General features: G+C 35.8%; 1 protein-coding gene across 1 annotated transcript in view; it reads left to right on the top strand.

The window, feature by feature from the left end:
- The window catches only part of LOC134790404 (uncharacterized), a 36,404-nt gene extending 21,982 nt beyond the window's left edge, over positions 1–14,422 (top strand). Inside the window, exons 3-5 of the mRNA XM_063761171.1 lie at positions 8,173–8,394; positions 10,662–10,735; positions 13,901–14,422. Coding sequence (XP_063617241.1) covers positions 8,173–8,394; positions 10,662–10,735; positions 13,901–14,065 — 461 coding nt within the window. The 3' untranslated portion in view covers positions 14,066–14,422. The remainder of the gene's footprint in view (positions 1–8,172; positions 8,395–10,661; positions 10,736–13,900) is intronic.
- The last annotated feature ends 3,789 nt before the right edge of the window (positions 14,423–18,211 follow it).

Below are 18,211 nucleotides of genomic sequence, written 5' to 3'. Positions count from 1 at the left end.
CAGAATTAGGTTTGAACTGCGACCCTTGCAGAAAAGAAATGCTACCAGAAAAGTGGGTTAGGTTAGGTTTGAACTGCGACCCTTACAGAAAAGAAATGCTACTAGAAAAGTGGGTTAGGTTAGGTTTGAACTGCGACCCTTACAGAAAAGAAATGCTACTAGAAAAGTGGGTTAGGTTAGGTTTCAACTGCGACCCTTTACAGAAACGAAATGCTACTAGAAAAGTGGGTTAGCTTAGGTTTGAACTGCGACCCATACAGAAACGAAATGCTACTAGAAAAGTGGGTTAGGTTAGGTTTGAACTGCGACCCATACAGAAACGAAATGCTACTAGAAAAGTAGGTTAGGTTTGAACTGCGATCCTTACAGAAAAGAAATGCTACTGGAAAAGTGGGTTAGGTTAGGTTTGAACTGCGACCCATACAGAAACGAAATGCTACTAGAAAAGTAGGTTAGGTTTGAACTGCAACCCTTACAGAAAAGAAATGCTACTAGAAAAGTGGGTTAGGTTAGGTTTGAACTGCGACCCTTACAGAAAAGAAATGCTACTCGAAAAGTGGGTTAGGTTAGGTTTGAACTGCGACCCATACAGAAAAGAAATGCTACTAGAAAAGTGGGTTAGGTTAGGTTTGAACTGCGACCCATACAGAAACGAAATGCTACTAGAAAAGTGGGTTAGGTTAGGTTTGAACTGCGACCCTTGCAGAAAAGAAATGCTAGTAGAAAAGTGCGTTAGGTTCATTTTGAACTGCGAATGTTACAGAAATAAAATGCTACTAGAAAAAGGTGACGAAGTGGATTAATTAATTTAATAGGATAACGATATATTAAATATTTGCACATTTTTAATTAAAATATGGTTACAATTATGGTGGTCATTTACTATTTTTGGGTTTACAATGATTATTTTGGAGTCATTTGCTTTAATAGGATAGCTCAATTTAAAAATTTGGTTATTATTTTACATTATTAAAATGGAGTTTAATTTTGGTGGTCATTTACTATTTTTGGGTTTACAATGATTATTTTGGTGCCATTTTCTTTAATAGCATAGCAAGATGTAAACATTTGGTGATCATTTCGCATTAAAATGGGGTTTGAAATTTGGTAATCAGTTACTATTTTTGGGTTAATAATGATTAGTTTGGTGTCATTTCCTTTAATAGGATAGTAAAATGTAATAAAATTGGGAATCATTTCACATTAAAATGGTGTTATAATTTTGGTGATCATTCATTATTTTAGGGTGGTAAAATGGATTTTTTTGGTATTAAATTTTACTAAATCTGGTGATCAGTTAAATAGCAGCCGTTTTAAAATAGTCACCAATCTAACCTACCCTAATCTTGCCGATGCCTTTTGCCGAAGAACATACTTGGATTACAACTAATGAATTTGTTGATTCCCGCACGTCTCCTCTCATCTCCACCTCAGTGGAAAGGCAGCCTTCAGAATTTGTCAGATATTTTGCGCATATCACTGTGCAAGGTATTATTGCCCGTACTGCCTAATTTAATCGCTTCCTTCCATTCCCTTTGTCGCGGCTCAATCGGCCGTGCGACATAAACTCGACTCGCGAATACGAATAAAATATTGATGGCCCCCGCTAGAGTGACTGCGAACTGCGTTATGTGTTATGTGGGGCCGCGAGCGGAGAGGCCGAGTAGGATAGGAGGCACACTATATGTAGGTCAATGGATAACTTTTTTGAGTAGTATTTTATAACATTTAATTGGATGATATGTTGATATAAGCATGTAATCGTCATACAAGTATTAGTAGCCGCATTTCGCTACAAAATAAAATAAACATTTGCTTTTTGCTACAAACATACAAGCGCAGCGTGTAGTTTATACGCTGTCAGTAAATGCACTAATTAAAATTTTCGTACTCTTTTCCTTGACATGGTTGACTAGTATATGGTGGTTCTAACATTAGACGTTAAGCCCGTCAATTGTAATTTTTATGTTTCATATTGTGTAATAAAGTTTAAACTAATAATTAAATAATAAATAGCCAAAAAAATACATATTAGTTGGCGCAGTCGGTAGGATGTACTTAAATTTCGTCGTGTCCTTACAAGACGGCACGTCTCTAGAAAGACAAATTATCCAGCACATTGATGAAGTTAGAATTAACTCAAAAGCAGCTGGAAATATAATATACTCAAACTCCTTTAACGATTTGCGGCTTTAACTCCTTTGACGGTGGTTGAAACAAACTTCACACGCACGATATATCAGACTAATGGTGCAATCAAATTAAATCTTCATTGCTTTAAACCTTTAAACATTACATTTCACATTATAAAATTTAGTAACAATATAAAACAGTTGTATCTGGTTTGTAACTTATTTAGGTAGTGGGGTTGAGCCTCTGCCTCCCGAACTAGGTCCAACCCAGTCAGTGATTCCTCCTCTCTGAGATCTCAATTTGGTAACGATAGTATCAACAATATAAATTATTACACAAGAATATAAATCAATGACAAAAAAAAAGTAATATGGTTGCGTTGAATCTACGTCGTTCGCCGCATTCAAGCAATGTCGGTTACCTGTGACGCCTCTTTCAATAAGTATAATTATTCGGCGATCGTAATAGGTGTTCTGTAATTTTCTATATTTTTATAAAATAGATCTGTTCCTAAACTTTTTTAGCTTAAAATTGTTAACCTTTTTCCATTTATCTCCCCCAGCCGCTCTAACCCATCCAGGCTTTATTAAGCCCAGAATCTATCGGACGCAGCCCAAAAGCCTGCCAAAGCGCAGCCTATCTTACTTTATTTTTTTCTGTTTGCTTTTTTACAAAGTCCAGTTGTGTTGACATTGTATTGGCGTATAGGGATTTTGAAAGGGAAATATGCTTTTGCAAAACAAGGGCTTGGTAGCATCGTAAATGAAATTAGTTTAGTTTACAACTTAGGGAACAAATAAAATTGTTTTTTCTACTCCCGTACTTTTATTTGTCATTTAAAGGGTCGTGCACACGCCTTTAAAACCCTACCTTATAGTTGTCAAGACAAGTCTTTAGTCTATTCCCCAAAAAAGAATTTGTGCATACACGCAGTATCTTTTTGGCGATTTTACGATACTTCGTGTAATGACCACTTAAAAAATATTGAATGAAATACAGTGTTGCCAACCGTATTTTAAGTGTCATCTCTGACAAATAAGTGAACCATAGACATTTTTTTTTAAATTTCATTCGTTCATTCATTCTTTTCCCGCCCGTACCCTCCATTTTTGCTACTTCTAGAATTAAAAATATTTGTTAAATTTACAATTTTATTTAAAAGTAAGTGCTTGGTCGTAGAAAAAGTATTGTATGCAACGTTGTTTATCTGAGTCAAAAAATACTCGTGGCGTCTTTTAGCAATTTTCGGCTTCGCCTCAAATTGTTACTCACGCTACTCACCTTTTTTTACCTCTCTTAAACAACGGTTGCATAAAATACTATTACTAAATAGGTATTCGAGATTATAAATAGTTCCACTGTTACATATAACAAGCGCCATTTGTACCAACCCACTAACCTGGGGTTAACCGGTTAAACCGTTAACCCAGTGTCAAATTGTACTGGTAAGGTAACCATGGTGACTCTTTAACTTAACCGGTTAACCCCGGGTTAGTGAATGGTACAAGTGGCCCTTAATGTCATAAATATGCCTACTAAAGAAAATGTGACCAAGTCCTCCAGTGGCGTCGGCCGGATTCGAACCGGCGTCTTCAGTATACGCGGCTAACGCACAGGACCACTTGGCTATCCGGCCGCCACTGGAGGGCTTAGTTCTTTAGTAAATGACATCTATTTCAGTTTATAGTTTAGTTTTACTTTTACAACGGTTACTGGCGTATCATCATCGCATTAGAAAAATTAAAATCTGTACAAATATTAGAAAATTTAAAAAATGTTTGTTAATTGATTATTTGTTTTACCTAAAACAAACTTTCATAATTATAAACCAGAATCGTTAAACCTAACTTATTGGTCGAAACAATAAGAAAGTGGATGTTTTATAAATTAAAAAATTGGAAGTCAGCGCATGCGACCTTTAAAATAAACAAAAAAATCATCTAAAACATCTGGTCCGTTAAAACGACCTGGCCTAGTCTGGCCTAGTGGGTAGTGACCCTGCCTATGAAGTCGATGGTCCATGATTCGGAAAGGAAAATTTAGTACATTTTTATAGCTTGAACGTACTCACGATTTAGATTAAAAAAACCCCGTCAACCCAAGTTATAACAAAACACAAAAAATTGGGAATTGCTTTTGAAATATTCAGTTCACCCGTAACAGGCAGTCGCTTTGCGAACATTCCCACACTCGACAGACAGCACGTGAAACGCGTTCAAATTAAAATGTAAATAAATACTAAATGTTCCAACTCAAACACCCGTCTCTTTAATTACGACACGAGGCTGTTCACGAAGCTTTACTAATCATCACACACCACAAAATAAATAATGGACTTCGGTCTTTTGAAAGGACTACCACGACAACCTGCAACGCGCTGCTCTCATCGATATCTCAAATAAGATACCAGGGGGCTCAGCCAAGATGACAACCGTTGATAGAAAACACCAATTAAACCATAAATAAAAATAACGTATGGAAATAGTCTCCGTGATTTTTCGTAGCATCTATCATCCCGATTCATTTATTTTCACTTTTCGTTTGGCGTTCGTTGATGTAAGTATGATTGTCATATAGGCAGCCTCCTGAAGGTAAGTACATGGATACACCAGCCAGTTACCGGTAATGTAAGTTTTGTGAATGTCAGGGAGTTTATAAAGGTATTCATTACGGCATCAAAGTGCCGCTTGTGGCGGAGCGGTCGCGGGGGCGGGCGCGGGAGCGGTTTCACAGGCGTGTTGGTGTTAAAGCGTGTTGTTCTTTTTGGAGTCTTAATGGCAATTAAGCGGGAAGTTTTTGAGTTTTATGTAAACGGCATTAAAATTAAATGTTAAATCTTAATGGAATTTACTTATGGGAGGCCAGAGCTAAACAAGATAGGTAAGTACTTAAATCAAAATTTAGCATATAAAGAAAGCATGGTTTAATAACTTCTACCTACTTATAATAGATAAAAACGTTTATTTTATGTAATTATCTCAAATACCGTCAAATTATTAATATTATGGTCATAAGACTCATAAGGTATGCGTAAGTATATTTTATATACTACTTAATGTACCCTAAGTACGTTTAGTACGTATTTGTAACAATTGTAACTGTTAAAATTTAATTCTAATCAATCTTATATATTAAGATATTTTTAATTTAATTGAAAAAAGTTAAGTGAGACATATACATTGTAGGTATTGTTTGTTTAACGTAGATTCGCAAAATTAATAAAATCCAAAGCTATTTTTTGAACGACACACTTCCTTAAGAAGCCAGACACATTTTTAAAACTTGGGACTCAAAAATAAATGTGATGTAACTCGGCTCGTTAACATTTTATATTTTGCCCACAGACGTGACCTGTTTCTGAAATATATTTGACCTAGGTCCTACATTAATAAGAGAGGTATCAGACCGTACCGAAGTCTAGAATGCTAAACTTGGACATTATAACGAAGAGTGGACGTCAAATAACAAGAGCTGTCTGAGCTGCGGCAACCATCGGCATTTGTTTTAGCTCCGGCTTTTGAATAAACTCAGCCCAGAGAGAACACACCACTCAGTGTCTTATAAACGCCACGACAAGCATTTGAACGATAAAAACTTCGACTTGATTTGATATTTATTTGAGTTAGTCGCAGTGCATCTCTTGCGTTGCATACGAGTACTTATATCAGACACGAGCGATACAAACAATAAGTATGGAGATGTGAATACTAAGCAATACTATTAAAATCAATTTGTAAGCTGACCCCACGTCAGAAAAAATCACATTTGATACTGACAGATTATATTTAATACAAAACTAGATCAATCTCATAACCTGTTATTACACTCAGAATACGGCTATTGGAATGAAAATAGCTTGAAGAATGTAAACTTTACCTATTTATTCATTTAATTACTCGCAGTATATCCCACTCATAATATGTAATACACAAGCTCATGTGAGATACCACGTGATTAGCATACAAACATACGACGGTAAGCGATTACCGTAGCCTATGTAGAAAATTGAAATAGAAAATATTTATTCGTAAGCACCGACACCGAAAATAAAGTTATACAAAAAATTGAAAAACAGGAAGGGGTGCCACGAAATGGTCACACCTCAGCATTCTCAGCGTGATGCTGGCCACTTCCAGTGCTGATCTTTCGATACGACCACCCGGTGAAACGATCACGACTGGTGTTACATGCAGGTTGCCGACCAAAAGTGTCTAATGAGATGTAGTTATCGTTGATATCGAGCTAAATTTAAATTTAATTTAAATTAAATTATTTTTAATTTTTTTAAATTGAATAACGATTCCGTGGCACTGCGACCGCCTCGGGAACACTCTTTGAGGGATACCTTAACCGATAACATAAAATCGTACGTTTTGTCAAATTAAAACAGTTTCTTTTCTCAACACAAGAAGATATAAGTTGGAAGAGTCTGGAGCCGCCGGTGTTCTTGGACAGTCGGTGGTGTTGCCAAAACCAACAGTAGCACAAAGGCTGTAAAAGTATTTGTTTTAAATACTGACGCTGATAGAGTTTCCACGGAGTTGTTGGAATGTTCCATTTTCGTTTGAATTTTAGTTGCCTCCATTTCATTGGGTTGCTGAATATAATAAAGTTTATTAAAAAGCGTTTTAGTTTTTAGGGTTCCGTACCCAAAGGGTAAAACGGGACCCTATTACTAAGACTCCGCTGTCCGTCCGTCCGTCCGTCCGTCAGTCTGTCACCAGGCTGTATCTTACGAAGATGATGTATTTCTGTTGCCGCTATAACAACAAATACTAAAAACAGAATAAAATAAAGATTTAAGTGGGGCTCCCATACAACAAACGTGATTTTTTACCGAAGTTAAGCAACGTCGGGCGGGGTCAGTACTTGGATGGGTGACCGTTTTTTTTGCCGTTTTTTGCATTATGGTACGGAACCCTTCGTGCGCAAGTCCGACTCAAATTGCCCGGTTTTTTTTTAAATGAATATCAATTACACTTGAATAATGGACGGTCCAGCAAAGCGGAGCAGAGACTTGGATTGCAACCAACCATGGTATTGGTTGTATCCCGAACGTGTCCTCTCATCTCTGCAGTGCTTCAGTGGGAATGTTATAATTTTAAGATAATAACACATAATGTCAATTGATTAATAATTATGAATTGTGATGTGTACCATTATTTATGTGACTTATAAATACATGTTATATTTATGAATAAATTATCTGAAATCTGAATGGAATAGCAGCCGAGGAGCCGCTAAAACGTACTAAACCGAGCATCAGAAATTGCTAGCCGAATCCATCAGCTGTAGGCTGAAATCTATATTTTCCAATATTTCGTAACAGAGCAAAGCAGTTGGTAGGGAATAGGGGCAGTTCGTTAGGTCGGCGTTTCCATAAACCCGTGCTCCGGGGCGAAAGTAAACGGACGGGGATTACGAGTACAGTTGCCGCATGGAACTCCCGCTAGTTGCATATTTTCGTTTGGAAATGCACACGTATATATTGACTTCGTGCAATGCCATGAATGTTTGAATTGTTTTCCAAATCTATACAATTACTGAAATTTTTAGTGATGACTGTAATTTTTAGTGTATAGTTGTTAACATTTTAGTGATGGTTGTATTTTTTGTGTATGTTCCTTATATATTGTAGGTACTGTACTATATGTCTGTATGACTACCTAACTAATGTAAGTTAGCATGTAAAAAATATTCAAACACAATACTGTATTGTTGATGAAAATAAAGAAGATAAATAAATTATCGTTTATTTTTAATTTCGATTAATATTCCTTCCCATAAGTTGGCCTTAAATGCACTTTTTACATGCAATAGGTGGGTATATATGTGGCCTTCAATAAATTACCTTTAAGTCCATTGTTTTCTGATAAATTAGAATGATTACGATTACTTATCCGAGCAAATTGTTCAAGGCTGTAAATTATCTTTAAATTTGTTACAGTTAATTGTTCATTTAGAATTTTTGGAATATCATAGATATAACTACTTAATTGTATGTATTAATCGATTTTCTACGGCCGGTGTCGCGCGCAGGGTATAAAACATCGATAGCGGCGACAGACAAGCATACAATAGCGAGGCTTTGGTCTGCTGTTGTTGTAGAGTCTCTGCAGCGCGCCCTCCCCGTCGCCGTCGCCGCCCCCGCCGCCGCCATGTCGCCGCTCGCTCGCTCGCTGCTCGCCCGCTCGCTGCTCGCGCTCGCCGCACTGCTCGCCACCGCTCACGCCGTTGACGAATGTATCACGGTACAAGTTGGTAAGTGTAAAAAATACCAAATTTAGTTTTATTTAGGGATTTTAAGTCATATCATAAACCTTAAAATTCCATAAGAAACATTTGTGACGTTATCTATGAAAATGGACCTTATTGTCGATGGCTCTTACGCCATTATTAACGAAACTCCGATATGAATACTATGCGCGCGACGCTGTACATAAGATTGTATTGTTGTATTGTATTCACGTTTATAGCATTAATCCTTGTGATTGAGTAATAAAAAAAAATGATTAATTTACTAGTCGTTTTAAATGAGTTACACAATTTGCAATCGTGGCGGAATGCCGGAACGTCTAACCTGTTAAAAAAATGACATTATGGTGGACGAATATATTCGTCCGCCATATTTTAAATATCACGTCGCAAAATGTGATAAAAAAACATTGTGGGTAATTCCGGGGGTAAGAATATTGCAAACTTTTACTTGTGTTATCGCTCTTAAACACTTTTAACAGATTTCTTGTGTGTTATAAGCAGAAAAAAATTATGTAAAATATATATTCAGTAACAAGCATTTTTACAAAATACAGGTTGGTGCCCCTTGTTAAGTATAGAAATATATATGTTAAGGAACGCCTCATCTATGACAACTATATTACTCAAATGCATTTTTCACGGCGTAAATAGCGAAAAACTTATTCTTCATGAATATGTACATTTTGGCGCAGCCCTGAGTGAGACAACGCCACATCACGCTCGCTTTCTGTATGGAGTATTATCACTCATGGTGCGCGCGCCACACTTGGGTACTTGACAATAGTTATTTGTACAACAAGAGATCAAAGTTAGATATTTCTTCGAGTGCTTATTTTGAGTGCCGTGCAAGCGAAAGATTCTATAATCTAATTTAGAATCTTGAGCGTAGTAAGGGACTCAAAAGCGCACGAGATGTGAATAACTTTGATCTCGTGTAGTACACAAAAGTTTTCACCTGAGCAGTGAGAACATACCTATTAGACAACTTGAAAAATGTAATCCTTCTTCATCACTTAATACCTATGCACTTATTTTCTTAAGATATACAAACAATTAAGTTTAATTACCGCAATCGAACACAAAAACAAAACGTAATAATACATTTCAGTAAAATAACGAACATCAACTGACAATTGAATCGAAAACTTTTTTTGTAAACTACGTACTATTTGTCAACAATAGTAGAAATTCTTAAAAGTAAAATAATTAATTTTGCGTGATAATCTGTGTATTTTTTGAGTTCATTATTTTTATTGTACAAAATAAAAAATACCTAAAATATAGTGTTTTTATAAGTTTTTATCAAATCTTAAACTTTATTTTTATTAATTAATTAAGAATTCATACTCGTAGGTACGTGGTTTGGAACGATGCGTTCTGAAGTTTTTCGGGGGTCTATTATAAACAGTCAATATACCGTTGAATGTCGTTTGAACTTTTTTTTGCCTGTTTCTTTTTGCTAACAGTGTGAAAGGGACAGAGATAATAGAACCCCAGTATTTCGAACTTGTATTAGACCTCGCTGTATGTTGAAATGACATTGACTATAAAGGTCACATGAATGTCATTTTGTCTCACTCAGTGAGCAAAATCGCATTTTGCTCACTGTTTTTAAGAACCAAAGTACCCTTGTTCGAGCGGCTGAGGTGAAAATTTGTATGCTTCTGGGGTACAAAAAAAAATTGTTCCTGGTTCGCCGCGGTACAGGCAAAGCCTAGTGCGGATAGGGTTGCCATACGTCCGGATTTGTCCGGACATGTCCGGATTTTTGACCCTTTGTCCGGATTACGGCCGGACTTGGCATGTGTCCGGATTTTTAGGAATGACCTTATAAAAATAAAATGCGCGCCCGGGGAGGGGGCTACGGGATCGGGCGAAGGGAAAGGGAAAAGTAGATCCACGATACAGCACACCGCAGAGAGCAGCGCGCCGGCGGGGCGTCGTTCAAGTTACGCCAAATCTCTGCTACAAGAAATGTCCGGATTTTTAGGGTGATGTCCGGATTTTTATCAGGACATTTAATTCTTCCATATGGCAACCCTAAGTGTGGAGACCCCTGACATAATCTGTAACCTATATTCTTGAAAATAAATACTTATTCCTTTTACTTTTTTTACTTTACAATAGATTAATAATCGGGTTTAGGAAGGAAGGAAGTAGATCGATTACCATCTTTAAAAAAATCATGCATGAAGCTAATTGTCACATGTACCTACTATTAAGCAATAAATATTCTTGTACTTAATGTAATTGTATTGATTGCATAACAGGTCAGAAAACCAACGTCCCAATTCCAATAAATCCGGCAAAGGTTCCGGAGCCAGAAGGCGTTGTGACTATTTCGGTAAGAAATATGTTTTCTTTGTCTTTTACTTGATGTTACCTTTTGTTATTTGGAAAGAAGACCAGGTACAAAAAAAATATTTTATTGACACATTGTTTCATCTACTAGTGGGTGCTTTACGTAACACATTATAATATTGGAGTAGACATGATTGTGTAGAAACTAATTTGTATAAAAATACCCCTTTCCTGTAGATGTCTCTTAATTTTCACACACTTTTATTAAACTTTACGTCGTATACGGAATATGTGTGCTTTAAATCTTGTAACTTAAACAATTTAAATATTAACCACTTCCTGGTATGATAATTCTGATGATAATAATACTTGAATAATACGCTTGGAGATGACCTCATCAGTCGAAAAAGGTAGCCAACGGAAAACTCCTCGATAGAAAAACACAATTACATCGTATTTAGGCTTAATAGAAAGGCCTCGAAAAGTACTTGACAGACATTCAAATGAGAAGAGGTACAGATAACAGTAGTAAAAGTGTTTGTCATTGACCGAAGCGAAGCGAAGGTCTACGTTTTGACTCGGGCATTTTGCTTTCGTATGTCCGGATGTTCTCCTCTACAGGTCGCAATTCTTAACCGATTCTCGTGAAATTTTGTGACCGAATTTTATGACTAAATAAAATTTTTTTGTCAATCCGGTTTTTGGAAATTTTTAAAAATGGCGGAGTCGTGATACCTGGCGCCTAAACAAATAGTCGTATCGATATCATAAGACTTTTTTCTTTTTGAAACATGTTTACAGAGTTAATAGCAAAAAATGCAGAAAAAAATTATCGCTGGTTTAGGCGGTATTTAGATATTTAATTTTAACTAATTTTAATTTGAGAAGGAGTAGCTAAATTTCGTCAACCCATCTAAGAAATATTTGGCTCAGTTTGTAAACGTTCGCTTTTTCTGTTTGCACAGAGGGTCTGGGTTCGATCCCCAGTAATTGTATGCTGGGATATTATAACTTTTTGTATTTTTTTACACATAAATTTCGTATTGTTTTTCTTTAATTTACTATACACCGTGTTTTTATTGAATTCCGTTAACTTCGGGGTATAGTTAAGTACGTTTATAAGAACTAAATGGCATAGTTAATTTTCATAAAAAAAATTTTTTTTTGTTTTCTTTTTTGTTTTTTTTTTTGTTTAAAAAGTAATTAAATGTAGCATATAGCGTTGTTGTAACACGGGCATTACATTTAACTCAACCAAACAATTGAAATCTGTGACATATCAATGTCATTTCGTACATCAATCGACCGAGATTGTACTTAAGTTTAGTAGCAAATGTATGAACTCATTCTAAACACTAATCAATATGTAAGCCGGCCCTAAGGCAAGTGTACACGCTTGTAGAGGCCTTATAGTAAAAAAATAAATTATGGATTATCTCCGAAATGGACTTAATTAGAACATCGGTATCTTTGAGAAAGTTACTTGATTTAAGCTCAGGAATGCACCCTTGAAATTAACGGAAATCAAAAAAAACACGGTGTATTTAAAGCTCTTAGCACCATGTTATTTCAAGCTCTGCTCGCGAGGTCTACAGCTCACAGAGCCACTAGTTTAAAAGAAACGACTTTTCCGTTTGACAGAAAATTCAAATTTTACTAACAGATTTTTGAGGATTGGATCTTTTACCCTAAACTACGTCCAATTGACTTTATTGACCGAAGCGAAGCGAAGGTCTACGTTTTGACTCGGGCATTTTGCTTTCGTATGTCCGGATGTTCTCCTCTACAGGTCGCAATTCTTAACCGATTCTCGTGAAATTTTGTGACCGAATTTTATGACTAAATAAAATTTTTTTGTCAATCCGGTTTTTGGAAATTTTTAAAAATGGCGGAGTCGTGATACCTGGCGCCTAAACAAATAGTCGTATCGATATCATAAGACTTTTTTCTTTTTGAAACATGTTTACAGAGTTAATAGCAAAAAATGCAGAAAAAAATTATCGCTGGTTTAGGCGGTATTTAGATATTTAATTTTAACTAATTTTAATTTGAGAAGGAGTAGGTAAATTTCGTCAACCCATCTAAGAACTATTTGGCTCAGTTTGTAAACGTTCGCTTTTTCTGTTTGCACAGAGGGTCTGGGTTCGATCCCCAGTAATTGTATGCTGGGATATTATAACTTTTTGTATTTTTTTACACATAAATTTCGTATTGTTTTTCTTTAATTTACTATACACCGTGTTTTTATTGAATTCCGTTAACTTCGGGGTATAGTTAAGTACGTTTATAAGAACTAAATGGCATAGTTAATTTTCAAAAAAAAAATTTTTTTTTGTTTTCTTTTTTGTTTTTCTTTTTGTTTAAAAAGTAATTAAATGTAGCATATAGCGTTGTTGTAACACGGGCATTACATTTAACTCAACCAAACAATTGAAATCTGTGACATATCAATGTCATTTCGTACATCAATCGACCGAGATTGTACTTAAGTTTAGTAGCAAATGTATGAACTCATTCTAAACACTAATCAATATGTAAGCCGGCCCTAAGGCAAGTGTACACGCTTGTAGAGGCCTTATAGTAAAAAAAATAATTATGGATTATCTCCGAAATGGACTTAATTAGAACATCGGTGTCTTTGTGAAAGTTACTTGATTTAAGCTCAGGAATGCACCCTTGAAATTAACGGAAATCAAAAAAAACACGGTGTATTTAAAGCTCTTAGCACCATGTTATTTCAAGCTCTGCTCGCGAGGTCTACAGCTCACAGAGCCACTAGTGTATGAGATGAGCGACATCTACATTCAAATGTTCAACTTTCTGAACTGTAAATTAAAGATTCTTTAAATTTTTTTAATTGTTGGGAAACATGCAGGATGTTTTGATGGGTGAATATGTATATTAAACAACTTTTACTACGAGGCCAACCTCGAAATAACGACAAAAATATCTGCCGTTTCGTAGAAAACATGGACATGTGATTCGCCAAAATGTATGAAAAGCAGTAATTTTTTTTGTGTTTTTGGGGTTGGCCTCATTTTAAGAGTGACCTACATATTCACGCTACACAGGGGTCCAATTGGTAGCAATAATAGGGGTCCGCTATAGCCTTAAGGGTGCTTGCTCGTGCAAGAAATTATTTGCTCCTGTGATTTAACTATGAACACTATTTTTTATTTTAAAGTGTTTCATTTTGCTTTTTTCCTAGAACGGCTGCGAACCAGGACATGTGATTGGTGAGACAATAAGAGTCTGCAGCCATGTGCAAGGCTGTGTCCCAACCATCGATATTGATAAAGGCCAGTACTCCCCGGTCAAAGTAGGCTGCAAGTGTCCCGGCGGTTGTGTGCTGGACGGCATCCAATACTGTTAACTGATTCACGTCATTATCTCTGCTGTTCAATGTTCCGCTAGATGGTGCACCAAGCCGCGAGGTTAGGAATTTTATTTATCTTTTTCTTATATGTCGTTTGATAAAATTATTCGTCAAGTTTTTGAAAACCTTCATGAAATTGTGTTATAATGATTCTTTATTTTAACCTGTTGTACCTATAACATATTGTGTAACCTTATGTTACTAAAACAGTTTAAATTCGAGTTCTTTATTTTATTTAAATTAATTTCTAATTGAATATTTATTTCATTGTTGCACAAATATTATAATTTATATTATTTACTTGTATTTATTAAAATAAATAATATTGATGGATAATATTGATGGTGGATGGCATAGTTTGTTTTACTACTCCGTTTCCACAGTTTTGCAAGTAAAAATACACGTATATCAGAGGTTACGGATGGTTAGGTACATTTTCCTCAATAAAAACGAATCGATTATGATGTCGCTGTAAATAATCCGAGAGTGTGTCGTTACAGTTGGCAACAGAATTAGTTTAGTACATACATTAGCGCCACAAAATAGGTACATGGAGGCCTATTCATATGGTAACTTCGTAGTCCAGTTGAGTGTAAAAAACCAAAAATGGCATCTGTCCAGTGATTATTCTCGCCTTTATTAAAAGTGTGCTCGTAGAGCATCACGTAGTACAATGATTGCTCTTAAGAGCCGCGATGGATGGCGGGTGTTGACTTACAAAACCAAGGAATGATCTTCAATTAAACAAATGAAACGCAATAAAAACATGAATGTTTAATATTTTTTATTGTGCACTATACAGAAAATAAAATTGACAATTTAGAAACTATCAAACGTTAAATCAAATATATAATAATTATAATAAAAAAAAAATTGTGAAATTTAGATGAAGAATGACAGCAGTAAATAAATAAATATTATAGGATAATTTTACACAGATCAACCTAGTCCCACAGTAAGCTCAACAAGGCTTGTGTTGTGGGTACTAGACGACGATATATATAATCAATGATCGTACATTTTCCAGCATTTTTGGTGCAGCGGAGTGGTGTTAACGGAATTGGTATAATAATTTCAACCCTAATGATTAATCGAACGAGCGAGCGAAGCGAAGCGAAGTTCTTACATTCGACTTGAATCACGCGGCTGGCTAGCGGCACGTCCCGGCATTTCGATGTTTTTTAGCTGAACTGTCAGAAGATAGTTTGATACTCAAGAACTTAAGTAAATTTGTTCTAATTGAAATGAAATTGGGTAAACGTGTAGTTGAGGGCATTATATTTTAGTCATTAAATTATGAGCAGGCTTATTGTGGTAGAAAAGCTTAGAAGGCCAAAAAGCTGTTTGTGAGAGGTCTTGCTATTCTGGTCATTTTATTTGCAAAAAACATGGTCGAATTTAGTATCAAATGAAAGTGCTCGGTTTGCACTTTTATAATATCGTTTATTTACCATTTTGAAATAATTAGCAAGATAAAAATAAAATAATGTAAACATATGACATAATATAGGTATTTGACATTTGACAGGAAATATTTCGGCTTAGCACAGATACAGTTTATTTTCTCTCTATGATTTCTATGATGACTTAAATCCAGGGGAGGGACAGTCTTATATAAAGCACTTTATTCGAAAAAATAGCGACATCTATATTACTTAACGCTAAACTTTTTTTTTAATATGGCTTTACTTTATTTCGTCAGAATGGCTTAAAAGTCTTGTATCCAGGGCATGGATCAAACAAAAAAACATCTGTTAGAACAGATTATTTATGGCCATCGTTGCCATGGCGGCGATTGTCACAAAATAACAACTTTGTCAAATAAAACTCAAAATATTATAACACCCCATTTATTGTCTGTACTACGTCATAATTCAGATAAATAAAAATACTTTCAGTTTTACAATGTTAAAAGAAACAAAGTTTTCATACGCCATCACAGTTGCTGAGAACTTTATTACCAAAAATTTAGATAAATTATGGCGATTCACAACTTGCTGCGTGTAATTGTGTTTCGTGGTCAATTGTGTGTTATTCCAGCCGTGTATGATAGGTAATTTATTTACATCAACAGTCAAGTTAAAAGTACCTAATCTGTTTTCGTGTATTAATAAATATCCTGAAGCCTTTCTTCAAAGTCAAAGTTTTTTACGTTCGCAACATACTGAGACGCTATTTATGCCCCTTATGGTTAAGAATTACAGATGGCACTTGCAATATTGCTGGCAAAAAAAATCCACGAGAGGGCTCTCTTTGTCCTATATATTATATTATACATACTTTCTGCGTGTAATTGTGTTTCGTGGTCAATTGTGTGTTATTCCAGCCGTGTATGATAGGTAATTTATTTACATCAACAGTCAAGTTAATGTGCATTAGAATTTAGATAAGCAGAATTAGTAGGTATGTTAATTTAGAAATATCATCGATACCTATAACTAATTGTATGTAGGCGACTGACAAGCTGTCAATAGCGAGGCTTTGGCCTGCTATTAGTGATGAAAGCAATGATTTCAAAAGTAAGGATAAGCACGTTCATACAATTCCGACCGAACATTCTCGTTAAGCAACACAGGCGCCATCTGTTGTACAGTATGCGTACCGTACTACCTGCCAAGTCAGAGACATTGTTAAAGTAGACTGCCTCTAGGCCCTCTAGCATAGACTAGGAATCCTCTAGACGGAGTTTAGAGCAATTATTTCATGAAACCGATGCTGCCAAAAATACGGGGGTGCGGGGGACGAGGTGAGCGAGGTCCCGTGCCGTGATTGGTCCGTTCAAAGACACGGACGTCACACAAAGACACTTTCTACTGGAAAATGGAGTAAAACTAATACCATATTTGTGGCAGAGGGGGTAGAGCTACTATGCTCAGTCTGGAGGATGTCTTGTCTGTGGCCTCTAGCCTCCAAAAACGCGCCGAACAATTCGCCCTTTCTTTTCTTTAGAGCAACGATGAAGTGAAAATTGATTGAATGTTGCTATTGTTGTCACAGCTAAACAAGACATGCGACTTTTTATAAATATTAATGTCATAATTACAAATTCCGCCATACCAGTTTATTACTTAACTCACTAAATATAGTATAATAAGGGAGAGTAGCAATAAGGGAGAGTTAAAAGATATTAAGAGGATAATATTAGCTGAGCCCCTTCTCAGATTTGAAAATTATAGACAGTAAATATCTCCCGCTGACGGGGACGGCTCCTAAAATTAGTGCGATAAGGACAGCTTAGGCAAAAAATCCTGCGTAAAAATTTTTAAAATCGAGGTTGCGTTTTCGACGTTTTCCTCCTCCAAAACTTAACCAATCGTATCAAAATTTTGGGAACAGTATGAAAAAGAAATTATCTGTGTCTGACCGTTTTGATTTTTGCGTTTATTGTTGCCGATTTTGTACGCTAGGCGCAATTAATTTGGCCGTTTTTAGCGCACTTTAAAGTAAAGCAACAAACAAAAATATCAAAAAAGCAAAACATACAAAAGATACTGGTAATATTGAACTCATATAAAAAAAACCGGACAAGTGCGAGTCGGACTCGCCCACGGAGGGCGAACTCGCGCTCGGCGGAGGCTGACATTGATCGTAATATTTCAGTCCCAGACTACAATTCTGATGGCTATAAACTTACCACAAAGGGTAAATTTAAGGTGGCTACAGCTATCAACACTACGCTAAGAAAAAATAACGAAAAGTTCTATAACAGCCTCTCTTTCTTATAAATACTGAAATAAACTCAGAAGGACTACACATAATGCATCTAAACATTAATAGGCTTAGCTGGCTTAGAAATTGCTTGGAAGCATTTATCGAAACTGATCTACCAGTAAAACCAAACATAATAATGATAACTGAAACTTGGCTCGAGCCCAGTGAATATAAAACTATTTGCCTACCAGGATATTCCTTAGCCACCCAGTCATCTAGACAAAACACAAAAGGGGGCGGTACAGTTATATTTGTAAGTGATAACTATATAGACAAATGTAAGACAACAAATATTGTAAAACATTACTCCGAAAAGGTCTTCGAAATCAGTTCTTTAAATATTGAACTCAATCACTCCTTAACAGTCAATGTAGTAGTTTTGTACAGATGTCCTAGTTCAAATTTTTTTATTGAAAAACTAGATCGATATCT

This window comes from Cydia splendana, chromosome 5 (assembly GCF_910591565.1).
Source record: "Cydia splendana chromosome 5, ilCydSple1.2, whole genome shotgun sequence".
NCBI classification, from domain to species: Eukaryota; Metazoa; Arthropoda; class Insecta; order Lepidoptera; family Tortricidae; genus Cydia; species Cydia splendana.
This window is presented reverse-complemented; position numbering and strand designations above follow the sequence as displayed.